Genomic DNA, 25,987 nt, shown 5'->3' on the forward strand with positions numbered 1-25,987 from the left:
GCCAAGTGCTCTGGGTCTAAGGGGTCACCTGTATCACTGCATACAGTCCTCAGGGTGCTTATACTGAAAGTGTAAATATTCAATGATATTTCATGTCATTCTAGTCTCTTGGAAGGCAGGGATTCTTCTCAGGAACATGATGACTCTGTCATCTTAACTATACTTTCTTTATTCACCCGATTTGATCAGGAAAAACTCCAGGATTCTAGGACAAAAGTGAGAAACCTGTTAGACCAGTTGTTGAGTCTGAAGTTGAAGTCAAGAGAGCAAACAAGAGAACAGGAGGTAAGAACTTGAGTCTTTTCTATCCTAGAACATACACAGAGGGCATGCATGGGCAGAGCATCAACTTGATGATTTATTATCACCAGCCCATGAGAAATAGATGACAGCCAAAGAAACCTGCTTTATTTTTATGTCCCTAGTGTCTATGTGAATTTCTTTGTATCTTTTCAGCCTTGTAATAGTGATTGGTTAGGATGCCCAGCACCTCAGCCCGTAGAGACAGAATTTTATTCTTTCTTGCATAGAACAACCTAGACTGGGTTTCACATTATAAATACCTCAGATTGAAGAACTGAAATGTTAAATAACTTCATGATTTGAAGACCTCAAACATGGCACTTTGACATATTCACCACCCTACAGGGTTCACTTTTTCCCTCCACACAGCCTCCCTCATGTTCTACAAACCATTCTTTGAGAGACCAGGGTCCCCTCAGGTGAGGTCATGTCCCTGCAGCTCAGGAGGCTGGCGATGAGGACAGAGCTGCTGCAGCTCATGCGCACTGGGGGTCTCTGAGACTTTCCATAGCTGCCCCTCTCCTGGGAAGGGAACCCAGCCTTGAGTGAAAGATTGAGGTCATCCCTCAGTTGGCAGTTAGTGCTCCAGACTGTTTAGTCATCCTCCTCTCTCAGGGGTGTCTTCTAGCCTCTGCCCTAATCCCTTGTGTGTGGGTGTTAATGTTCACACTCAAAGGACAGTCACACGTCCCTCATTTTAGGGTCTTGGGTAGTGGGGAGAACCTCCAATGTTATAGACATGAAGGGAAACCACGTTAGTGTCAGAGTTGGAGCTGCTCTCTCCTCCTCCGCAAAGGTTCTGATTCAGCCTGATGAGTGACCTTGACCACAATATCTCAGTCACGGCCACACTGCATGAGCTGATAGTGTAGCCATGGAAACTGCAGTCCTGTATCTGCCAAATTAAAGGGTGTCCCACCAGATGGGTGGTTTACTTTCTGCTAGTCTAAACTCAGCAATTGTAAATGTCTCTGGCTGGGTAGATGCTTAGTGCTGGTAACTATGGTCAGATTCTGCCCCCCAGACCTCCCCTCTGAGTGCATGGGAGTCACCTGCCAGCCTTGCTTGTTGATATTCATCAAAAGCCTTCCCTTCACACACTCCCTCAGAAATGGAGATTTACACATCCCTCTGGCTGGTATATAGCAGCTGGGCTAGGAACAAAGGAGATGTTGTTTAGTGTTTTCGTTTCATATGGGAATAATGAGCTATTTGTACAGATGCAGAGTGGAGATGGTGGCACCATAATGGGAGATGATGCCAATAAAGAGATTGAGTAGTTGTACGGAATGGTAACCTTTTAAGGCTGCATCTCAGGAAAACCTGGGTTTACTTAATGTTTCACCTTGGCAGTGGTTACACAATTAATTTGTCAAGCATTTGTCCTTTGTTCTCTTGTATCTTCACTGAAGAAGAAGGAAATTACCCTGGTGAATATAGAGAATTATGACGGCCTCTCCCACTTATATGTGCCTGCCTCCCAGTTGATTTAGCAGAACGTAGAATGGGGGAACCAGGTGGCAGGAGGGACACGGGGACACTGTTTACTGGTCTTCCACCTCAAAGGACTCATGTGAAGAGTGTCTTCGTAGCTGAACAGACTTTTCTGTGTGTGTGATGGGGGTGTAGGGGAGACTGTTAAAATAAAAAAATCACAAATGTACCTGCTCCCCATCTCACACATTGTCATTACAGGCATCAGCATCACACTGTGGAGCCCCCATCTCCACTCTCCATCTGCACAACAGGTTCCTCCTCCTAGCCTGAAACTCTCCCCAGTAAACAGTGTCCCCGTGTCCCTCCTGTCACCTGGTCCCCCATCCCACATTCTGTTTAAATCCCACTAGCACATGAAAATATTGTCCTTTTCTTTCTGACAGAGGTGTCTCCCCAGCCCGTCCATGCTATAACACAGCAGAGTTTCCTGTCTTTAAGGGTGACTGTTCTGGCAGATTGTCATGAGGGAGCAGGAGCACTCAGAGAGGAGGAGGGAAGCTCTTTATTTATGCTGGTGGCTTCACACCAGCAGCCCGGAGGAGATCTCTGCAAAATCTGAGCCAGAGCCACTAGGGTACAGAGTATTTATTGAGTAAAGCAAGGGACACAGCAGCTGGGGATGCGTGACTCAGGGCGTGTATGGCCTTAAGGGCGCTTCTCCGTTGTTCCCTGAAATTCTGTCTACAGGCTCTGTCCCGACTTCAGCTCATCCACAGTCAGCCTGACCTGTTTCACTTCATTTCCCCCTTTTTTATTTTATTCCCTCATATCTGTGGTGTTCCCATCTCAGGGTGCAGCCTTCAAAGACAATTTCTTTTTTTTCAGGGTTCCAGTGTGTGTAGGAGAAGCTACAGTCAGTCACCAGGCACTGCCCAGTGTACTGTTCTTGTTTCGTCCTCCTGGCCTTTCTGACCTGTCCTATGGTGTATGTGTTGGTTAGCACTTAGAATTTACTGTCCTTGTCTCAGAAGCCTCTTCAACTCTCCTGAATCCCTGCCTGCACTGGCCCTGAAGCTTCCTACTTAACTCTGACTTGCCCTGGGACTCAGTACCCCTTGTACGGACGGAGCCCCTCACTGCTGTTAGGACAGATGCTGTTGATCTGACCAGTCACTGCTTCCTGCTGAAAATGGATGATGTGGGCGAGCAGTCAGGGCTCCACTGCAGGGTGGTGATGTAAGGGCCGAGGAGATTAGTTAAGGAGACCATCTTAACTAAGCTATGGATGGAGGCTCCATCTGAAGGACCATCTGACATCTGCTGGCTTTGAGGCAACAGGAGATGATTCTGACGAGGGTGTTGAGGATGCAAGGTCCAAACAAGAAAGTCATAAATAAATTTAGTGAGGGTACCAGAATGAGGAGCAACCAGGATAGAAGTTTGTTTCCTGTAGAGGCCTAGATTGATTGTAGCCAACTTGGTGCTTGTCCTGCCTGTAAGGCCATCTGTAATACAGACATTTTTAAATGACTACGTTTTCTTTGCTCTCACTAGAAGTGTTGAAGTGACCTGGCTCAGACTAGTCATGAGCAGGCCAGTCTAAAGAAAATAGAGAAAGGCAAAGTATGTATGTGCCCCCTGAATCACCAAGAATGTGATTTTTTTTTTTTTGTCTGCCACTTTTAGATGACCTGATTCTTGTCTCACTTTTGGGTGTTTTTAGAAAACGTCTTCTTAACCTGTAGCTGGTTCTTCATAGTCAGGCAGCTGACGGTCAAGCTTGTCTCCCATCTTGGCCTGTGGTTTGGGCTGACCCATGTCTCTCGGACATTTCCCCAATATACTATCCCATGCTCCTTATGAACTTTCATGGGATGATAAGAGTCTCATATCTATTCACTCCTGTCGTGATGACCCCCTGCTGTAGAATATAGTAGTCAAAATTCGCGCTGCCTTTTTTTATCCTTACGTGTATGAATCATTAGAGAAACCACATGTGCAAGGTCATGTGGCAGATTGCCAAAACAGGCACAGAGACCACCAGATTTTATTTCTTCTGCAGCCTGTGAGGATAAACCTATTAGCAAAAGAAGAGTGCCTGGAGTTTCTTCATGTGGGTGTCAGGCCCACCAATTTTGGAGTCCTGATGGACACAGACAACTTTCCACATATAAGAGGTGGAGAAAGGCTTCTTTCAGATGGTTACTGTCTTGTTCTGTGTGCAGCGTTTCCTGGCGAGGCTGTAGAGGTCCATATAGCTCTGCCTGAGGGTCAGCACATGAGGTTCAGGAAGCCAATAGTCATAGCCCTTGGGTAGGTTAGTTACCCCTTCCTCATCCTCCAATTCTACAGCAGACATGATGGCAGCCATCCTGCCACGTGCTCTGAGAATAAGGGGTCACCTGTATCACCGCGCACAGTCCTCAGGGCGCTTACACTGAAAGTGTAAGGATTCAGTGATATTTCATGTCATTCTAGTCTCTTGAATGCAGGGATTCCTCTCAGGAACCTGATGAATATGTCATCTTAACAATGCTTTCTTTCTTCACCCAATTTTGATCAGGAAAAAGTCCTGGAGTTTAGGAGAGAAATGAAAGAATTGTTAGACGACTGTTTGAACTTGAGTGAAACAGAAGAAACAAGTGAACAGGAGGTAAGAATTTGAGTCTTTTCCATCCTAGAACAAACACTGAGGGCCTGATTGGGCCAAGCATAAACTTGATGGTTTATTGTCACCAGGCCATGAGAAATAGATGATACTCAAGGAAAAATACTTTATTTCTATGTCCGTGGTGTCTATGTGAATGTCTCTGTATCTGTCAGCCTTATAACACTGATTGGTTAGGATGCCCAGTACCTCACTCCCTAGGGACAGAATTTTTTTTTTAATTTTTTTTTTTATATATAATTCTTACATCATTTTTCATTTTTGCACAATGTATGCATTTTCATTTTGGTTATATTCCCAATAGAATTGCATCCCCTTATTTTGACCTTAATCCTTCCTCTACCCACCCCCACCCCCCATAATATGTCTCTGGTTTATAGTTGCTTGTTGATTTTGACTTTTTCTTTATTATAGTTAGTCTTTTTCCTGGTCCATTATTTTTAAATTCCTCTTATGACTGACACCATTTGGTGTTTTTCTTTTTCTTTCTGACTTAATTCACTGAGCATGATCCCTTCCAGCTCCATCCATGTTGCTGCAATTGCATGAGTTTATCTTTTTTGATTGCTGACTAATATTCCATTCTTGTTTCATCCTCCTGGACTTTCTGACCTCCCCTGTGGTGTATGTGTGGGTTAGCACTTAGAATTTACTGTCCTTGTCTCAGAAGCCTCTTTAACTCTCCTGAAGTCCCTGCCTGTACTGTCCCTGAAACTGCCTACTTAACCCAAACTTGCCCTGGGACTCAGTACCCCTTCTACGAATGGAGCTCCTCACTGCTGTTAGGACAGATCTGACCAGTTACTACTTCCTGCTTAAAATGGGTGACGTGGGCGAGCAGTCAGGGCTCCACTGCAGGGCAGCAATCTAAGGGGCTTCGGAGGAAGTTCGGTAGAGGCGTCCTATCAGGCTCCATCTGAAGGACCATGTGAAGTCTGCTGGCTTTGCGGCGACAGGAGATGATTCTGATGAGGGTGCTGAGGATGCACAGCCCAAACAATAAAATAATAAAGAGGAGCAACCAGGACAGAAGTTGTTTTCCTATAGAAGCCAATATTGATTTTAGCCTACAGGACCCTTGTCCCACCTGTAAGGCCTTCTATAATATAGATTTTTTTTTTAACAAGTAGGTTTACTTTTATCTCACTAGAAGTATGAAAGTGTCCTGGCTCAGGCTAGTCATCAGTAGGCCAGTGTAGGGACAATGGAGCAAGGCAGAGTAAGTGGTCCCTTACTCACCAAGAGGGTGATTTGTTTTTGTCTGCCACTTTTAGGGTCACCCAAGGTTTATCTAATCTCTGGGCTTCTTTAGAAAACATCTTCTTCTCCTCTACCTGGTTCTACATAGTCAGAGGTGGCTGATGGTCAAGCCTCTCCTCCCGTCTTGGCCTGTGGTTTGGGCTGACCCCTGTCTCTCTCAGAGTGGAACAGTCCCTCCTGCAGTGGCCTGTGCAGTGGCACTGTGGGCAGGCATGGGGGTGGCTTCTTCAAACACTCGTGGCTGAGGTGCCCTGGCTGCTGGCAGTAGAAGCACGCTGGCAGCCCATGAACAGGGTGACGTCCTGAATGCCTGGGATGATGGGGCCTCAGGCGAGTCTGAGGTGGTGGGGGCTCGCTGCGCCAACTGCCATATACTGGGGCCTTCTTTTGTCTTCTCCCTCATTTTTCTCTGTTTTTCCTCAGCCTGACTGGTCTCCTCCATGTCAGTGTAGGTCTTCAAGGCCATGTTCAACCTCTGGAGCTAATGAAGAAACTGCTAGAATCACTGGAGCTTTTAGCATTTGTAGTGAGTCATTGCAGCATGTAGACATTTGTTTTCCCTAAGATCCCTCTCTCACACCTAAACACTTTCGTTGCTTTCTTACTTTTCTTTAACACTTGCTTTTGGCTTTTTTCACTTTTTCTTCCTTTCTTACAACACTACTTTGCTTTCTTAAAAATTTCCTTTCTTGGGCCTCCCTGGTGGCACAGTGCGTTGAGCACCATGCTGTAGAGCTGTCCACAGCCTCTGCAGCACAGGTTCAATTCCCAGCCGGCCAGTGAGAAACCCACATGGCGCGGCAGACCTCTCCTGCCTCACCCGCTGCTCCTCTCATCAGTGTCTTCAGTCCATCTGCCAGTTCTGCTCCCTGCTTTCTCTGGTGAATTCTCTCACCCTCCCACACCTCTGCCCTGTACTGCTTGTATAAATAAATAAAATCTTAAAAAAAAAAAATTCCTTTCTCTGACCTACTTTCTTTTGTCTTTTCACATCTTCTTGCTTTTGCCTTTTTGACACTTTTTGAAAATTTCTTTTCCTCCCTCTCGCTCAGACCTTCAACACTTGCTTTGGCTTTCTTCAAACACTCTCACACTCTTTAAGACATTTAACACTTGCTTTTACCTTCTTCCTTTTTCTAAGATCCTGCTTTCAGACCTTCAAAATATCCATGTTTAATACCTTTTTTTTTTTCCTTTTAAATGCACATCTCACTTAACTTTCATTTAGGGTTATGACATCCTCTGTGTTTAGTAAGACATTGCAATGGCCATGATACTACTATCTCTTTAAAATATGACTTTGATGTAAACACATGTTTTAAAAGAGAATAGTTTTCTTTTTTTACAGTAAGGATTCTTGTAAGTCCCGTATGCACAGAACTCTGATTGTCAAATTCTCTCCCGAGAGACTCCTCAAGGTAACTGGTGCAGCCACCAGCAGTTGGACAGCCACGTGTATGAGAACTTCCTCCCTTGTTTGTGAATAGCTCGCTCACTTAAAGAGGCCAGTCTGGACCTTTTTCTGAGGCATAAGGGATTAACCCCATAAACATGAATTGTGGGAGCTGTTTATTTTTTTTGCCACTCAGTCCCAATGAAAGGTTTCAATGTCACCTGACTTGCTCCACCTGCACGGGCCACCTGTCCCACTGCAGTGGCCCATTCTCATGAGCCGTGTGTGGATCTTCACTAAGGAAAGGCCTGTGTGATAAGTGATTTAATGTAGACTCATCTGAAGGCAGGCAGGTCTCTGAAAGAATGTCTTGCAGAGGGAGCATAGGGTCTCCCAGCCAAGTCCTCAGGCCACCCACACACTGCTGTGATCTCTGGGAGGATCAACTTGCTGCGGTGCTCTGGGCCCTCGGGGGTGGGGATGGGACTCAAGAGACTGGAGTGTCCATCAGCATCCAGGTGGGGCTCACTGCTTTCCTTGTTGGATGGAGGGTTTACAGAGACACCCCTCATGCCAAGCCCCATGACGTGGGGATTCCCTAACTCTCCTTTTGTCCTTGTGTCTCTGTAGGATGAGCCAGACACCTTAAACAGGTAAGCGCTATCCTTATTTGGAGGGAAGGAGTCTGAGTACATAGAGCTCATGGGATGTCCCACTGAAGAAATCCATCCTCTTCTGAGTCTAGGAGTTCAGTCCCAGAGTCTGCGTCTTCGGAGCCACACACTGACTGCAACAATTCTGAGCTCAGCTGTGACGAGAGCAAGAAGTTAAAGACCGACAAAGGTATGGGAAGTTAAGAATTCTTCAGTGTTAACCATGTTTGCCGTGGAGATTCCAGGATGTTCCAGTGCTTACTCAGGGACACAAGATACTGGGGACCTCTGGGGATCCCTGAGATGCCTGCTCACCCATTGATTAACTGTGTCCCAAAGTGAATCAATTCCTTGATTCCAGTTTCCCTTTTTCCGGTTCTTATAAAAATTAAGTGCATCAACTTTGTAAGGATCTCAGTGCAGTAACTGGGCCATAAAGGTTACTGTTCATATTTCAGGAAGTCTGAGAACATACAAGAAAGGTAGATGATGCAAATAGTTTTAGGACATTGACCCAAATGACATTTTCCAATCCCTCACCCACAGTTACAGAGTTCTAAGGCTCTAAAAAGCTCAATGTTTCCCTCTAACTCATTTCTGTGCTGAATTAGTCCTAACCAGAAAGTATTTGCTGGCTTATTCAGTTATATGTTACAGTAAAATTCTTTAGTGGCTTAAAGTTAAGTACATGCATTTTCTGAGAGAATCGTGCATGGGAAATCTGGGCACAGCTCAGGTGGGGTCACAAAGAGCAGATATGGTGCTGGCTGGGCTGTGTGTCATCTGGTGACTCATGTGGGGAATAATCCTCTCCCCATCTTCTTCCAGTTGTTGGAGGAATTTGTTTCATTGTGGGTGTTGGAATGAGGCCCTGATTCTGTCACCTGAGAGCTGCTTCAGCTTCTGGAAGCCACCACTTATCACATGGCCCATGGGCTTCCACGTGGCCAGTTATTTCTTTAAAGTGAGCTGAGCTGAGGAGATACTCTTTAAATTATGTCAACTGTAATATGGGGTCCTAAGTAAGGGAATACAACCACAGTGGTGCATCCCATCATGTTTGCCATTACTCAGAGTCAATTCTCAGGTTATGCCCACACTCACATGGAAGGAATTTTACAAGACTGGGAAAATGAGGAGGCAGGGATCATGCCAACACCCTAGATTCACCCTCCATTGTGTCCCCCTTGAACTGCACTCATCTGACTCTACTTAACTTTTTTATTATTCCTACTTGGTGCAGGACAGGCAATGTACTGATTCATGGCTTTGGCAGACCCTGCTGGGGGTGGGCACGTAATTTAGAGGTTCTGTACATTAGACCATTATAACCTCAAAAAATATTGTGAATTTTTATATTTGGCCCCAAGGGTTTCAGATAGGGCATTATGAACCTGTAAGTTATTCCTCTCCCCTGTCCCACTATATGAATACTGCCATCATTTTAAAATACAGTATTGGGCCTCCCCTCGTGGTCCATGCAATTGAGCTCTATGCTGTGAAGCTATCCGCAGCTTCTGCAGCGCTGGTTTGATACCAGCCAGCCGGTGAGGGTCCCACATGGCGAGGCAGATCTCTCCTGTCATGCTGCTGCTCCCCTCAGCAGTGTATTTCGTCAGTCTGCCTGTTCTGTTTCCCACTCTCTCTGTGTGAATCCTCTCACCCTCCTGCACAATGGCCTGTACTCCAGTTCTTGTATAAATAAATAAATAAATCTTTAAAAAATAAAATAAATTAGAGTATCTCTGAGTTTGATCCAACAAAGACACATGGAAAGGAAAAGCAAGAATTGATGTAACTTGTTTTCAGATTTCACTGAGCTGATTTATCTACTGTTATCTTTTACACAAGACTTTGCGTTATAGTTCAGTATATTTCTGAAATGAGCTTGTGTAGCCCCTAAAGAATTCTTCTTTCAAAAGTCCTCATTATCAAAACATTTCTTACTACATAATTGTTACCAATAAACTATAATCAATTAAATGGTGTTTGTGGAGGCACAAGGGCAAGGTCACCTGTGTGTCCTTAACTGTGAAGAATTGTGTCTATTTCTTCTTTGCCTCTAACCACAATTTGGATCATTTCAGGGGAACAACCAGGGACATCAGAGGAGGAATCATGGACATCAGATGAGGATTCATGGACATCAGAGGAGGATTCATGGATGTCAGAGGAGGAGCCAGGGAAATCAGAGGAGAAACTAGGGACATCAGAGGAGGAATCAGGGAAAACAGGGTAGGAACCAGGGACAACAGGGAGCACCAAGGAGGAGATGACTATGGTGGAGGAGGCCACCCTTCAAATATTCTTCTTGTGAGAGAGCAAATCCTATGGAAGCTCCAGCTTGAAATGGAAGTCCCATTGGAAGGCGAGAGAGTAGCCCCCGGGGAGGTAGAGGGTGAGAAGCTGTGTGAGCAGCTCCCCCTGTTCTGTGAGGACACTGGGCAGCCCATCTGCAGGAGCTGTGCACAGTCCCCCCAGCACAGCGGACACAACCATGTCCTTGCCAAAGATGTGTGTCCAGGCTATGAGGTGAGTGAGCGCCCCAGACTCCTGTAGCAGCACCTGCTCTCAGGTCAGCGCTCACATCTATGGTTATTTAGGTCAATACCTGAGATTGTGACCCGGAAATAAAAGTTTCATCCTCTCGTTCTTATAAAAATTAGATCATTTTGTTTCCCTAAAATACAATCTCACAGTCCATATGGACTTTCAGAGGATGGGAAGAGGCTCGTCCCTATTCACTCTTGCTGTGATGTCCCCTGCTGTGGAATACAGTTGTCCCATCACGTAACAGCCTGTTTTATGTTCACATGTGTGTAAAATTCGACAAACCACGATGTGCAAGGTCATGTGACAGATTCCCAAAATGGGCACAGAGACCATCAGATTTTATTTCTGTAGTGTGTTGAGGCAAACCAGTCAGCAAAAGAAGACTGCCCGGGGACCTTGAAGTAGATGGTGGGTTTAGCTCCCAGTAAGTTGGGAGTGAATCCAGGGAGCTTCCTGGAATAGAGTCTTGATGGACACAGACAACTTTCCACATAGAGGAGGTGGAGAAAGACTTCTTTTCCTGGTTACTGACTTGTTCTGTGTGCAGTGTTTCCTGGAGAGCCTGTAGAGGTCCCTCTAGTTCCATAAGAGCTTCAGCAGATGAGGATCAAGAAGCTGATAGTTTACATTAAACATAGGCTGGTTTTATTTAAGGTGAGCTATTGTTAGCTGATAAACATGTCATTGTTGGTTTATGTTTGTTCAATTTTGCAGTCAGCGTGCCTCTGAATGAAGACAAAACTCAGGATGATCTAATTCTGTCTGAAAACCAGACAGAAGTGACTTATGGACACACCCTTGAGAAGAAGCTTCACACTTCTAGGTGGTTTAACGTGTGACCCTGTGGCCTGGGCTATGAGGGCTTCACCTCAGGAAGACATTACTTTGCGGCGGACGTGGAGAAGGAGCTGAGTGTGATTTGGGAGTTTGTCTGGCGAATATGCCCAGGGATGTATGTAGAGGGGATGCTGGAGCCTCAGTCTGTTTTCTGGGCCATTAAATGCACAATGACCACATTCACTTGACTGGTCCCGCAACTTCTCTTCTTTTCGGGAGCCATCCCACTTTTGGGGGGTCTTTCTGGACTGTGAGGCTGGACATGACAGCTGGCTCCCACATGGAAACTTTTGCTTAGGCCTCCTTCCGTGATACTCTCCGAGCCTTTTACAAGGTTAGTCATTCTTCCTTATTCTTGCCTCTACCAGAAACATCAGAAAAGAGTAAAATCTTTGGTTTACTCTTGGTTTTACCTTGCTTTAACCTTCATAGGGAATATAATAGACCCGCTTGAGGGCAGAAATTTCATTTGCTTTCTTTACTTATTTTCCCTATACTTGGAACAGTGCTGAGCTGTCAGTGACTGATCAGTAATGAATCTGCATAGAGGGCCTCCCAGGTGGTACAGCGGTTGAGCGCAGCACTGTGAATCTGTCTGCAGCCTCTGCCGCGCAGGTTTGATTCCTGGCCGGCCAGGGAGATACCCAAATGGCATGGCAGACCTCTGCTGACTCACCCGCTGCTCTCCTCAGCATTGTTTTCAGTCATCTGCCTTTTCTGCTCCCCACTCTGTCTCTGGTGAATCCGCTCACCCTCCTGTTCCTCTGGCCTGTACCCCAGCTCTTGTATTAATAAATAAATATTTAAAAAATAAAAAAATAAATCTGCATGGAATGAATGGGTATGAAGATTCAAAATGCTCTAGAAGATCAGCCTGTGCTGGGAGCAAGGAAGATAAAAGCTGTGATCACACGTCTTAGAGGCCTCATTTCCAATGGGCCTTCTCTGAGCAGCAGGGTAGCCAGCAGCCTGGAGGGCTGAGTGCTCCAGTGTGTTTGATGCTATTAAAAGGCATGTGGGGGGAGGTGAAGTGGTAATTGCCTCCATCAACTGCAGAAACCAGGATAAGCCTGTGGTGATTCTTTTAACCACTGCCATGTGGATGGTAAATCTGAACTGTAGTCCTGGGTGACTCCCAATTACAGACAATGACCAGGCTTAGCAAGTCTATTGGGCAACAATGGAGTGACATGGAGAAATTTACAGAGGTTAGTGCGAGGGTCTCGATGAAGGGGAAGTTATGTATAAACATGAAATCTGTTGGGGTCTCAGTGCTGGAAAAGAAGCCGCTCTATACCAGACTGTGCTAGTGCCAGTTATTTTGAATTTTTAGAACATCTCAAACATACATCCATAGTGTTGTTCATAGTCTTTTCATGATAAAGATATGATCAAATAGGCCTTGTCGCACCTAAATTTCCTGACCTGATTTGTGTAAGGACAGCAGCACCATGGTGTAGTCAGACTGATGACACAGCATCAATGATGACAGAATAAAAACTGAGTTGCCAAACATTACTATAATGATTTTTGATATAAAAACACCCGTTTTTGTTGACATTGAAGTCTTGTGAATCATTGGCCCAGGAAAGGGGTAGTGAAGTCAAAGAGAAAAATCAGTGTAAAAAAATATTAACGTTTCTGTGTCCTTTGGTTAAATGCCTAGGAGTGGAATTGCTGGATCATATGGAGGCTCCATCTTTAGTAGGTTGAAGAATCTCCACACAGCTCTCCATAGTGGATGGTCTCACTCATAGCAGGAATTTAAAAACCTATATAAGGGACCAAGAAAAAGACTAATTGCAATAAAGTAAAAATCAAAATCAATAAGCAACTATAACTAGAGACATACTATGGGGGAGGGGGAGGAGAGGAGGGATTAGGGTCAATATGGGAAGGAGGGGGTGGGAATTGTATGGGCAACATAACCAAAATGAAAATGCATGCATTGTGCAAAAATGAAAAATGAGGTAAGAATTACATAAAATAAAATTAAAAAAAAAAAAATTCTGTCCCTTTGGGGTGAGGTGCTGGGCATCCTAACCAATCACCATTTAGCTGAAATACAGCCATATACTGCTTTCATACCTAGTGTGTACTAAAAAAAAATAATAGGGCCTCCCCAGTGGCACAGTGGGTTGAGCACTGCACTGTGAAGCTGTCCACAGCCCCTGCAGCATGCATTTGATTCCTGGCTGGCCAAGGAGAAACCCACATGATGTGGCGGATCTCTCCTGTCTTGCCTGCTGCTCCCCTCAGCAGTGTCTTCGTTCCATCTGCTTTTTCTTCTCCCCACTCTGGTGAATTCTCTCACCCTCCCTTGCCTCTGACCTGTACCCCAGTTCTTGTATAAATAATCTTTAAAAAAATTAAAATAAAAAATAATAATAACAATACAAAACACAACAAAACAAATACAGAGAATTATAAAACAGAGACATCTTGCAGGGGAGGTGGAGGGAGAGGGACCAGAGGGAGGGATGGCGGACCACAGGGGACTGAGATGATGGTGCACAGGTGCATTGGTGAAGGAAACTCTATGGGGACTACACCTGAGGGGGTGGGGAAATCACATATTGTTTAAAAATGAACAATGGTGTAACAAATAAATTGAAAAAATAAAAAAGTAATTAAGTAAACACATACACACACGCCCATGTTATACCATGGATGTCAGGTGCAGTCACCAGACATTGCATCAATGCTATCACCCGCATCCCCAGCATTAGAAGGTCTCCAGCCATGTTCCTGGAGTCAGCTTGTGACTTGAAAGTAAAGGATTGCAGAATGGACTCCTCCAATATGCATTTTTGACACAGAATAATTGCTGAGCTGAAGCCTATTGAGAAAAATCAGATGAAGAAAAGTTCTCTGCTCTCTTCCTATTGCCGAATTGTGGAAATACATTTCTATGATGTCATCATCTATTCTTATCAGAAGACAGAAGTTATCACCAGAGACCTCCTGACCCTCCTCAGCCCAGAGAGCACACCAGGGGCAGACACAGAACACACCTGCTGACTCTGACCCTTGTCTGCCGTCCTCACCACAGAGGCGCCTTCCCGTAGCTCCCACCTACAAAGAAGGTCATTTTCCTTTGTCTTCTCAATGCATAAAAATAATTCTATTCTTTACTGAAAATTCCCTCAGCCCAAGCTGTAACCACCCCTCTGAGATTTTCCTGCAGGGCTCCATGTCCGTGCAGGAGGCACCTGTGTTGGGGAAAAGTCCCCACTTTCTCCTTTGCGCTCCCATGACCTCACACACTTCATGGCTGACACCAGATGTGGGGGCTTTTTCCCCATCAGTTTGGGTGTCTTGGAGGTCAACTCAATGGACGCAAGTGAGGTTAACAGCCTCACCTCCCAGCTCTAGAAACTCTCTGAGTCTCCCCTCCCCTCCTGGTGTCCTGGGTCCTGTCTCAGCCTAGTGTGACCTTCCCAGCCAGGGGCAGCTCCCTCCTCTGGGCAGGCCAATGCAAATTACTGTGCTCAGAGGAAATTATGTTCCCTTCAACATTAAGATTTTGAACAACAACAACAAAAATTGATGGTAAAGAAATCATTCAGACAAGGAAAATAGAACAATTCTGTGAAAACCATAACAAAAAATATAGTAAAGGGAAAATTAGAAACTCTTAGTTGCAGGCAAATTATAGAAAGAAAAACAGGCTCTGTTGGTCTTTAGGGGGAAAACTCTCTTTTTTAGATAAACCACTGGCTACCCAGAGATTTTTTAACAAGGAGTACATGGGAACGAACTAAAGCATGCAAGAGCATATACTGGAAATTATAATTTTGAGAGTAACTTGAAGAACAAATTGCAAATTAAATTAAAACCCGTGGTTAAGTGCTTCTGAAAAGACTGACTTAACTGTCTCAAGAAAGGGAAGAAAACGTTAACAACTAACACATGCTGCTTTCATAAAGGTGCACAGTCCAACTCAACAATGGCAACAGAAGTTGTTAAGTGATTGGCTTTGGAAAGGCTTGGTGTGGAGGTGGTGGTATTGATCTATCTGTAAAGTCTGTGCTTTTGCTCTAGGAAGGGAATGTACACAATATATTACATGTCCCTTCCAAAGGCCCCTACAACCTCTAGATACCCAGGGCGTCTGTCCTTGTGTTCTGGCGCCTTTGACAGGCCAGCTCCCTTGCACAGACCCAGTCTCCCTGCACCTGGTAGACCACTCACCGCCCTCACCTAGAAGAGCTGGACGCAGCTCCCCGAGGATGTCCTGTGTGTCTCCAGGGAGACTCTTCTCCATTTTGAAAAGTGAAAGCTCTGAGAAAATGGCTGACTCTAAAGGAAACTGCAGGTGATCATTTGGGGACTGCAGGTGTGACTACATGGGAGAGAAAAGAGGTGAGGTGAGTGGAGTGACCCCCATGGTGCTGTGGGGAGTGGGAGATGGCAGGAGTTCCCCAAACTGGGGGCCAGGCTGATGCTGAGCCAGAGAACCCTGTACCCCTCCTGCCTGTGGCCGTGGTCTGCAGTCACTGGATCTGTGACAGATTTCTAACGGGAACGTGCAAACACTCATGTCACTCAAACCTGCAGATTCACATCAGATTAGGAACAGTTAACATGTCACTATATTGGATCAGACGATTTTCAGAAATAAAAGAGTAGGATGAAAATGAAGGTAGATTTTTTTCCCAATCAGTGGGGAGTCTCTCTGTTTTGGTTAATGTCTCTTTTGCTGTACAGAAGCGTTTCAGTTTGATGTAATCCCAGGTGTTTATCTTTTCCTTGATTTTCTTTGCTTTGGGTGATGAGTCTTTAAAGATCTTGTTGCATGTATGTTGTCTTTCCCTATGTTTTCTTCTATATATTTTATGGTTTCAGGTCTTACATCCAGTTCTTTTATCCATTTTGGGTAGATTTTTGTGCATGTGAAAAGTAGTGGTCTAGTTTCATTTTTTTGCATGTGGTGGGCCAGTTTTCCCAGCACCATTTATTGAACAAACTGTCCGTGTTCCATTCCATATTCTTTGCTCCTTTGTCAAAGATCAATTATCCATATAAGTGTTGTTTTATGCTGCCGGGGTCTTGCTGCCCCAGCCAGGTAAGACACTGGCAAGCAGCTAAGAAAAGGGCCTCACACTGTGGGGCCGAAGCTCAAATAGCCTCACTCCGTGGGGCTGAAGATTCCTTGTGCCTCACACCGTGGGGCTGAAGATTTAACATCCCTTTGTTTTTTGTTCCTGGTCATATAAAAAAAAAAACTTCTCAGAAAATACATTGGGCAATCAAGTTTATGTATAAAAATATTATAAGCACATGGTACACGAAAAATACCTGCTAAAAAATTTAACACTGTAAATTTGGCCTGCCTGTTTTAGCCGCTCTTCTCCTACTTCTCTGTTCTTCCAGCCCTGAACTCTCAGAGGACGGTGGGAATGTGTGGGGTTGGTTGTTTTTACATGACGCTACCACTCCTGAGAGCTGGTTTTAGTGAGATGGACACGCTGTATCAGAGGAAGATACTAGAAGGAGATAAAATTAAGTTTTTCTACCTTCCAATGCAGAGCCTAGTTTATGTCTGATTTGATTTTCTGTAAAACTGGACATGTGACACCATCCATCCAGGCCTCGGTTTCCTCCATGTGATACTGGAGCTCTACTCCCAGGTTGTTGTGAGAAGTGCTCAGGCACAAAGCCTGAGGCATGGAGCACAAAAACAGGGTTTTGGGGGTTAATTCATATAAAACCTGCAAAGCACTTTCACATGTGTGACCTGCTAATGAGGGATCCTTGGGCACCATCATTTCATCTTTGTGGATTCCTGGGTAATTTCCTCCCTTCTTTGAGATCCATTTCCCCAGAAAAGAGGGAACTTTAGTCAGAAATGACAGAGGAAAGGATTCCTTCCTGGGTTGAACTTAGCCCAGATTAGAGGTCCTTGTCCCTTGCTGTGTATCCCGGTCACCTGGGAAGCTGCCTGATAACGCAGTGACCCTCAGCCTGGGCCACACATATTCAAAAGGCCTTTTAGAGGCACCAGGCAGAGGGTTGCCATGTAGTGTCCACAGGGACACGGAGGGTCTCTTTTCCCAGAAGTGGTGCCCATGGTCACTTCTTGCTCCTTACTCAGGTCCACGAGAGGCCCCCAGGGAGTGGGGTGAATGATTTGAGTACAACCCTCCCCAACACAGCACCCCCTGTGCACATGTTGTGGGCGCTGTAGACATTCAAGGTAACACCCCACTAGGGCCTTTACCCTGGGCCCCCTGAGGTGGGGACATTCCTGAGTCACAGGTGAGCAGGATGGAGGCAGGGCGGCGCCTGGGGCTGTCTTTGACCTCAGAGCCCACTTCCATCTACAGGAAACCAATAGCAGAGGATGAAATCCAGCCTCTGCACAGCCCATGAGCTGACAAGGGCGGTTGCCTGTGAGGATGCAGGAATTTCAGTGACAGCCTGTCCCTGGCATTGGCAGCGACATCGTCCTGGAAACTGAAGTGATGAAAGGCCGTGGGGCAAGTTGATCTCTGATAAAGACGCTTGTCATGACTGGCTCTTGTCTGAGAACAACCCGCCATGCTCTCGGGTGATTCTCTCACGGGATGGTCAGTTATTGAGGAGACGCCCGCAGATGAGAAACAAGAGCACAGAGGCAGGGGCTGCTTAAACAGGGGGGGCTGCGCTTTCCAGTCCCCACAACTCGCAGAGGGAGGAGAACAAGCAACGGGCCCCCCCAGCATCTATGGGAAAGGAAAGCTCCAGGGAGCGCCTACTGGGGGCTCTTTCCTCCCCACCTCTTCCACCCTCCCCCCTCCTCCCTCCCCCTCCTCCTCCCCCTCCTCCCTCCCCTCCTCCCTCCCCTCCCCCCTCCCCCTCCTCCCTCCCTCCCCCTCCCCCCCCCTCCTCCCCCCTCCCCTCCTCCTCCCCTCTCCCCGCCCTCCGGGAGCCCCGCCCCAGTGCTGGCCCCGCCCCCACCCCGCTGGCCCCTCCCCCCCTGCAGCCCCGGAGGCGGGTCTGGAAAAGGGAGAAACCGAGTCTGACTGGGGGTGGTGAAGAGAAGGGAATGGGGGTGTCCTTGTGGGGTGAGGCGGGTCTGCCCGGGGAGCAGAGGAGGGGGAGACAGAATCAGGGTGGAGGGGGCGGGCCAGGCTGGTGCTGAGCCAGAGAACCCCCCCTCCCCCCGCAGCTTCCTCTGCAGTGACTGTGGTGATGCTGGTGGAAGATGAAAAAGTAGCGTGATGCAAATCACGTGTTCAACCCTCACATTAACAAAAAAAGTTAACATTTCCCTGTTCCCTCAGGTGGTTCTGAGAAACGAGAAGGTGAACTCAGGAAGCCCCCGGCCTCCAGCACAGCCCTGCCCTGGGAGGGGCCTGATCAGGCCCGGGAGGGTCACGGGTGTCTTTCAGGGGAGTCTCCAGACACGGGCGGGGCCGGCAGCGCCAGGAAGTGGAGATGTGGTTCCCCCTCAAGCCGGGTGCAGTTGGACCACAAATCTCTTCCTCCCCCGCACCTCCCCTCTATGTCCCCCCCAGCCCCCCCACTTCCGGCCTGAGTCACCGCTCCCAGCAGGCCCTGCGGGGACTTCCGGGTGGCCTGAGCTCTGGAGGACTGTGGTCTCCAGCCCGGGAGATGCTGCTTCTGCAGGTGCCAGGTACAGGTGGGCGGGAGGGAGAGTGTGTGCCCAGGTGTTGGCCAGAGCCTGCTCCCTCTCCCTCCCTCCCCTCCCCTCCCTCCCCCTCCCCATCTCCTTCCCTCCCTCCCCCTCCCTCTCTCCCCACTCTGTTCCTCCCTCCCCCTTCCCTCCCTCTCCCTCATTCTCCCTCCCTCTCCCTCCTCTGCCCTCCCCCTCCTGCTCCTCCCCTCCTGCCCTCCAGCTCCCTCTCCCTGTCCTGCCTACTGCTCTCCCTCCCCCTCCCTCCCCCTTCCTCCCCATCCCCCTTCCTCCCCCGTCCCCTTCTCTTGCTCCTTCACCCTCCCCCTCACTTTCCCTCTCCCAAGCCTCCTCCTAACTCTCCCCCTCCCTCCTCTCCCCTCCACCTCTGCCATCTGCTCTCCCTCCCACCCCTCCCCCTTGCTCCCCCCTCTTTACCCCCCCTTGGCTTTCTCCCCTTCCCCCTGTACCCCTCACCCACTCCCTGTCTCCCCTTTTCTACTTTTGTAGACTCCCTGAGTCTCTTGAGTCTCTTTGGGCAGGGGAGGCCCCACCCTCTGGTCACTCTCTCCCCTGGGGGCGGCCTGGGTCGTTTCCGGAAAGCTTTAACATGTTTCCAGCTGTTATTTCTCTTCATGTTCTTGCTGCTCCTCCCCTGTTGGTCCCCCTTTACACACAGGCCAGTTGCAGGTGCAGAGCTCACAAGTACCTCGGTCATTATTTGGTTTTATTCTCTTTCGGTTTTGTTTTTTAGAGTTTCTTTTGCTGTGCCTTCTGTTTCATTTTTGTTTCTCAGTTTTTATTTTTATTTTTTAAGATTTATTTATGCATACAAGAACTGAGGTACTGGCTAGAGGTGTGGGGGGTGAGAGGATTGAATTCACCAGAGACAGAGTAGGGAGCAGAACAGGCAGACTGACTGAAATACATTGCTGAGGGGTGCAGGGGGTCAGGAGTGCAGCAGGTCAGGGGTGCATCGAGTCAGGAGAGGTCTGCTGCGCCATGTGGGTAGCTGGGGTGGGGCGGATAGAACTTGTGCTGCAGTGGCTGGGAATAGCTTCATAGGTTATGTCTTAACCCCTTGTGCCACCAGGGAGGCCCTTAGGGTCTTTTAAATTAATTTTAGGTGTCTGTGTAACTTTGGAACTTCTGAAATGCAGTTAAAATAACCACCTGAAGGTTCTTTTTACTGTTTATAACTATCAATCCAGATAAATTTTGATTGATTCATTGATTGATTTTTCTTTTTGAACCTGAAGTTTATGAACATGTATTTGGTCAATTTCATTTATTTGAAAGATGTTTAGTTTACGGTCCACTGGACTGTTCACTTAACTCTACATTTTGTGAGAGAAGTGTATTGCTCACTATACAGTCACATTTTTCCATTGCTACAAATGAAGGGTATCATTTATATTGTGTCCACTTCCTCTTGGGACAAGCTGAGTACCAAACACTCTGGCATAGCGACAAGATTCTTCCTAATGTCCAGAGTTTGACCCCTATGTTATTTTTATTTCTGAGTTTTACAGTCCAAGTTAACTTCTTCATTGTAACCATCAGACATCGCGGTGTAGAGGGGCCTGAGACTGTGGCAAGTGGTGAAGGTAGTGACCAAATTCAGGCCAACATTTTCAAAAGAACTGCTAACATGCCTGTGTGTGTGTGTGTGTGTGTGTTTTATGGGAGGCAGTGAGGGTGCCCGTAGAATCTGAAAGTGGTTAGAACTTGCTTTTAATGGCTTCCCCTTGTCTCTCTCTTTCACAGACCACAGGCCCCACCTCAGCAGACCCAGGTCATAAGGTGAGTGAGGGCCACCACCTCAGCCCCTGGGTCAGAGGAGGGAGCTTCTGTGCAGGATTGCAGTGCCCCTTGGCAGTAGGAAGGCAAACACATCCTGGGGCGGGGGACTGGGGATTAACCTGCCAAGGATCAAAATCTCTAGGAGAAATTCTCAGTGAAGGCAGAAGGTTGTCCTGATTTTTGAGGGGCGTAGCCTGATCAGTAATTTAGCTGAATTCCAGATTTTAATTCGGAGCACTGTCAATTCAAAGAAAATCTTACTAAAGTTTCCTCCATTTCCACTGTCTCCCCCCAGCCCACAGCAGGGAGGGGGGCACACTAAGTTCCCTGAGCAGGGGCTGAGGGAGGAGGCCCCTTGGCTCCTGTTCCTCCTCCCCTGTCTGGCTCTCAGATGCGGGTTATGAAGAATCTAGGGGGTCCAGTCCCTAGTGTCCCCACCAGACCTGCCCCCCCACTGCTTCCCACCTCCCCACCCCTGGGTGGAGCCAACCCTGGATTCCATTCCCCAGGGACTTGCTCTGGGGAGGAGTCATGGTTCAGAAGGGACAGGTGTCCCCCAGGGTGTCCTGGAGCTCGGCCCCAGCACCACCTCGTCTTCCAGCTCTTTCCAATTCTCTTTCTCTCCAGTCACTGAAAACGACAGGACAAACAGCTTCTCATTGTCTTGTTGAGTTTATTATTATCCACTTCACGAAACTGTTTATTTTGTCCTCTGGGTGTGTGAGTTGGGGCAGGAGACCTGGGAGTTGGAGGTCAGTAGGGTCAGATGTATTTTGTCTCACTGGAATCCCTCACAGACCCTGCCCTAAGTGGCCCTACTGCTCACAGAGAAGCGGTTCCAGCCGCTGATTCTCTGGACGTTCAATCCAGTAGGAAAGAGTCTCACTCCCCCTCGCTGAGGTCTCTCTCCAACTACAACTTTTGTGAGGAGTCTCCTCTCTTCTCTGTCTCTGTCAGCTCCTCCCCAAGGAGAGTTTCTGCAGTGGTGGGATATGGTGTGTCTGGGTGTGATGGAGCTGCGTTCGGGCTGACATGAAGCCATTGAAACACAGCTCATGGGGCTGAGGGGCTGAAATTTAAATGCCTTTACTTTTCAATAACTTCTATTTTAGTGGTCAGATGTGACAGGGGATCAGTGTTTGTACAGCACATGCACAGCGCGAGCATCTTCCAAATCCCCAGTTTTTTCTTCCAGACAGATTTCCAGACTTGTGAGACACAAAAGCCCAGGTCACCTGCGTGTCCTTCCTTGTGAAGAATTGTGTCTACTTCATCTCTGCCTCTCAACTCGACTTGAAGTTTTTCAGGAAGAGCCATGGCCTCAGCCCCGACTAACAAGAGGAAGAGGGAGGAAGCCACGTGTGCCATCTGCCAGCAGCTAATGATGGAGTCTGTGAGCTTCGACTGCGGGCACAGCTTTTGCCAACGGTGCATAGAGGGCAGCATTGAGGAGCCACAAGGGACATCAGAGCAACCTGAGATGTCAGCGGAGCAACCAGGGATGTCAGGGCAGCAACCAAGGGAGAGCAGACCAAGGTGGAGATGGGCCTCCAATTATCATTTGCTTCGGGTATCAATGCGTAGGGAAGTTATCAAGCGTTTAGGTGAATACATCAGTGCAGACCACAGGAAGTTAGAGAGTGAGAAGCTGTGTGAGGAACACAGAGAGCAGCTCCACCTGTTGTGTGAGGACACCGGGCAGCTCATCTGCAGTGGCTGTGCACAGTCCCCCGAGCACAGCGGACACAACCATGTCTTTGCCGAAGATGCGTGTCTGCGCTCCAAGGTGAGTGAGGGCCCCGATCCTGCAATAGCACGTGATCTGAGGCTGAACTCCCAGATCTAAGGTTATTTAGGCTGAAACCCAAGATGGTGATCTGGAAATATAACTTCCATCATCTCATTCTTTGGAAAATTAGTTCATGTTAGTTCCACAATACACATCCCACGGTCTATATGGACTTTCATAGAATGGGGAGACTCTGTCCCTGTTCTCTCTTGCTGTGATGTCCCCTCCTCTAGATACAGTTCTCTGAACACACACTGGCCTATTTATCTTCACGTGTGTGTAAGCTAGAGAAATCACGATGTGAAGGTCGTGTGACAGATTCCCAAAACAGGCACAGAGACCACTAAAATTTATATCTCTTGCAGTCTGCGAGGCTAAACCAATCAGCAAAAAGAAAACTTCCTGAAGCTCCTTCCTGTGGGTTTGGGCCCCACTAATTTGGGAGTGAATACAGGGAGCTTCTAGGATTAGATCCTGATGGACACAAACAACTTTCCTTTTATAGGAGGTAGAGGAAGGCTTCTCTTATGGTGACTGTCTTGTTGTGTGCACCTTTTCCTGGGAGGCTGTAGAGGTCCATATAGCTCTGCCCAAAGGTCTGTATAGCTCTGCACATGGGGTTCAAGATGCTGATAGACAGAGCCCTTGTGTAGGTTAGTTATCCCTTCCCCAGTCTGATTCTACAGCAGACATGATGGCAGCCATCTTGCCACGTGCTCTGGAAATAAGGGGTCACCTGTATCACTGCACACTGTCTTCAGGGTGCTTATACTGAAAGTGTAAGGATTCAATGATATTTCATGTCATTCTAGTCTCTTGGAGGCAGGGATTCCTGTCAGGAGCCTGATGAATCTGTCATCTTAACTACACTTTATTTCTTCACCCAATTTTGATCAGGAAAAACTCCTGGAGTCCAGGACAAAATTGAGAGAACTGTTAGACCAGTGTAAGATTCAGAAGTTGGTGTCAAGTGAACAAACAAGAGAATTGGAGGTAAGAAGTTTTCTTTCCACCTAGAGCATACATGGAGTGCATGGTTGGGCAGAACATAAACTCGATGATTTCTTTTCACCAGCCCATGAGAAATAGATGAGAGCCAAAGAAAGATGTTTTATTTTTACATCCCTAGTTTCTATGAGAATTTTTCTGTATCTTTTCAGCCTTATCATAGTGAGTAGTTAGGATGCCCAGCACATCTTTCTTATATAGACAGTCCTAGACTGGTTTCACATCATGAATACCTCAGATTAAAGAACTGAAGTGTTCAATAACTTCATGACTTGAAGACCTCATCATATCACTTTGACACATTCACCAACATACAGGGTTTGCATTTGCCCCCCATATTCCTTCCCCCATGTTCCACAAACCATTCTTGGGAGCAGTGAGAACAGTGTCCTTCCAGGTGAGCACATGTTCCTGCTGCTCAGGAGGCTGGCGATGAGGACAGAGCTGCTGCAGCTCATGCACACTGGGGGTCTCTGAGACTTTCCATAGCTGCCCCTCTCCTGGGAAGAGAACCCAGCCTTGAGCAAAAGATTGAGGTCATCCCTCAGTTGGCAGTTAGTGCTCCAGACTATTTAGTCATCCTCCTCTCTCAGGGGTGTCTTCCAGCCTCTGCACTAATCCCTTGTGCGTGGGTGTTAAAGTTCACACTCAAAGGACAGTCACACATCCCTCATTTTAGGGTCTTGAATAGTGGGGAGAACCTCCGTTGTTACTGACGTGAGGGGAAACCATGTCAATGCCACTATTGGAGCTGTTCTCTCTTCCTCCACAAAGGTTCTAATTCATCCTGATCAGTGACTTTGAGCACAGTATCTCAGTCACTGCCACCCTGTGTGAGCTGATAGTGTAGCCATGGTAACTGCATTACTGTGTCTGCCAAATTAAAGCAAGTCCCACCAGATGGGTGGTTACGGTTCTGCTGGTCTAAACTCACAGATGTAAATGGGCTCTGGCTGGGTGGATGCTTATTGCTGGTAACTATGATCACAGTCTGCACCCCAGACCGCCCCTCTGAGGACATGGGAGTCATCTACCAGCCTTGCTTGGTCATGTTCCTCAAAAGCCTTCCCTCAAACACACTCCCTCAGGAATGGAGATTTATGTGTCCCTGTGCCTGGTGGGGAGCACGTGGGAGGAGGAACCTAGGTCATGGTGTTTAGTGGGTGGGTTTCATGTCAGAAGGATGAGCTATTTGTGCAGATGAAGAGTGGAGATGGCGGCACTACAACATGAAGATGATGATGCCAATAAAGAGAATGATGACAGCCTCCCCATCGATTCAGCAGCAGTAAAGTTTGGACATTCCTCCACTTCCAGGGATTCGTGTGAAGAGCGTCTTTGTAGCTGAACAGAATTTTCTGTGTGTGTGTGATGGGGACACAGGGGAGAGTGTTAAAATAAATCACAAAGACTACTATCAGACTCTCTCCTGAGAGACTCCACGAGGTGACTGGTGCAAACATCCATTGTTGGCTGCCATGTGTTTGAGAACTTCCTTCCTTGTTTGTGGATAGCTCACATGCTCTAAGAGGCCTTCCTGGACCTTTCTCCAAGGCCTGAGGGATCTACCCCAGAAACATTAATTCTGGGAGCTATTTATTTTAAAAACCACTCAGTCTCACTGAAAAGTTTCAGTGTCACCTGACTTGCTCCACCTGTACGGGCAACCAGCCATCAACTCAGTGGCCCGTTCTCATGAGCTGTGTGTGGATTCGTCACTAAGGAAAGTCCTGTGTGTAAGTGATTTAACATAGACTCATCTGAAGGCAGGCAGGTCCACTGAAAGAACATATGCAGGACAGGATCTTCCGACGTCCTCCTCCACCAGCCCACACGCTGCTGTGATCACAGTCACAGCGAGCAGGTTATTGGGCTCTGGCAGGAGCAATTTGCTGCCGTGCTCTGGGCCCTTGGGGGTGGGGATGGGATTCATCAGACCTGGGCATCCATCGTTATCCGGGTGGGACTCACTGCTTTACTTGTTAGATCAAGGGTTTACAGAGACACCCTTCATGCCAAGCCCCATAAAACATGGGGATTCCCTAACTCACCATTTTTCCTTGTGTCTCTGCAGGACGTGAAAGACACCTTGACCAGGTAAGCGTTTTCTTTATTTGGAGGGAAGGGGTCTGAGTACGTAAGCTCATGGAATGTTCCACTGAAGAAATCCGTCCCCTTCTGAGTCTAGGAGTTCATTCCCAGAGTCCATGTCTTCGGAGCCTCAAACTGACTGCAACAATTCTGAGCGACAATGTGATGGGAGGAAAAAATTAAAGGCCGACAAAGGTATGGAACGTCAAGAAGTCTTTAGTGACAAGGTTCATAAACTACCCTGGGCAGGCTGACAGGCAGACAGGGTGTGTAGTTGTTCTTCTAGTAGAGATTTCAGAATGCTCCAGAGCTTCCTCAGGGACACAGGATACTGGGGACCTCTGGAGACTCTTCAGATGCCTGCTCGCCCATTGGTTAGATGTGTCCCCCAAGTGAATCAATTCCTTGATTCCAGTTTCCCTTTTACAGGTTGTCGAAAGAATTAAGTGCATCAATCTTTGTAAGGAGCTTAGTACAGTAACTGGGCCATGAAGTTTACACTTAATATTTCAGTAAGTCTGGGAACAATACCTAAAGGAATATGATGGAAATAGTTTTAGGACCTTGACAC

General features: G+C 47.3%; 2 protein-coding genes across 7 annotated transcripts in view; both read left to right on the top strand.

Annotated features, from left to right (window-relative positions):
• Positions 1-11,910, top strand: part of LOC119251746 (golgin subfamily A member 6-like protein 6) — a 51,625-nt gene extending 39,715 nt beyond the window's left edge. The window contains exons 16-21 of the mRNA XM_054698394.1: positions 190-285; positions 4,304-4,393; positions 7,692-7,714; positions 7,807-7,904; positions 9,802-9,949; positions 10,982-11,910. Coding sequence (XP_054554369.1) covers positions 190-285; positions 4,304-4,393; positions 7,692-7,714; positions 7,807-7,904; positions 9,802-9,949; positions 10,982-11,000 — 474 coding nt within the window. The 3' untranslated portion in view covers positions 11,001-11,910. The remainder of the gene's footprint in view (positions 1-189; positions 286-4,303; positions 4,394-7,691; positions 7,715-7,806; positions 7,905-9,801; positions 9,950-10,981) is intronic.
• Positions 11,911-18,644: 6,734 nt separating this feature from the next.
• Positions 18,645-25,987, top strand: part of LOC119251745 (golgin subfamily A member 6-like protein 6) — a 61,707-nt gene continuing 54,364 nt past the window's right edge. For 2 of the 6 annotated variants that reach the window (XM_054698395.1, XM_037519003.2), the window contains exons 1-6: positions 18,645-18,725; positions 20,493-20,528; positions 21,724-22,314; positions 23,215-23,310; positions 25,400-25,422; positions 25,514-25,611. In XM_054698395.1, the coding sequence (XP_054554370.1) occupies positions 21,844-22,314; positions 23,215-23,310; positions 25,400-25,422; positions 25,514-25,611 (688 nt within the window). In that variant the 5' untranslated portion in view covers positions 18,645-18,725; positions 20,493-20,528; positions 21,724-21,843. Of the gene's footprint in view, positions 18,726-19,421; positions 19,439-20,317; positions 20,333-20,492; positions 20,529-21,723; positions 22,315-23,214; positions 23,311-25,399; positions 25,423-25,513; positions 25,612-25,987 lie in introns of those variants that run through there. The other 4 variants (XM_037519005.2, XM_037519004.2, XM_037519006.2 and 1 more) reach the window with 4 other exon arrangements.

This window comes from Talpa occidentalis, unplaced genomic scaffold (genome assembly GCF_014898055.3).
Source record: "Talpa occidentalis isolate TD23 unplaced genomic scaffold, MPIMG_talOcc4v2.1 talOcc4.2, whole genome shotgun sequence".
Taxonomy (NCBI): Eukaryota; Metazoa; Chordata; class Mammalia; order Eulipotyphla; family Talpidae; genus Talpa; species Talpa occidentalis.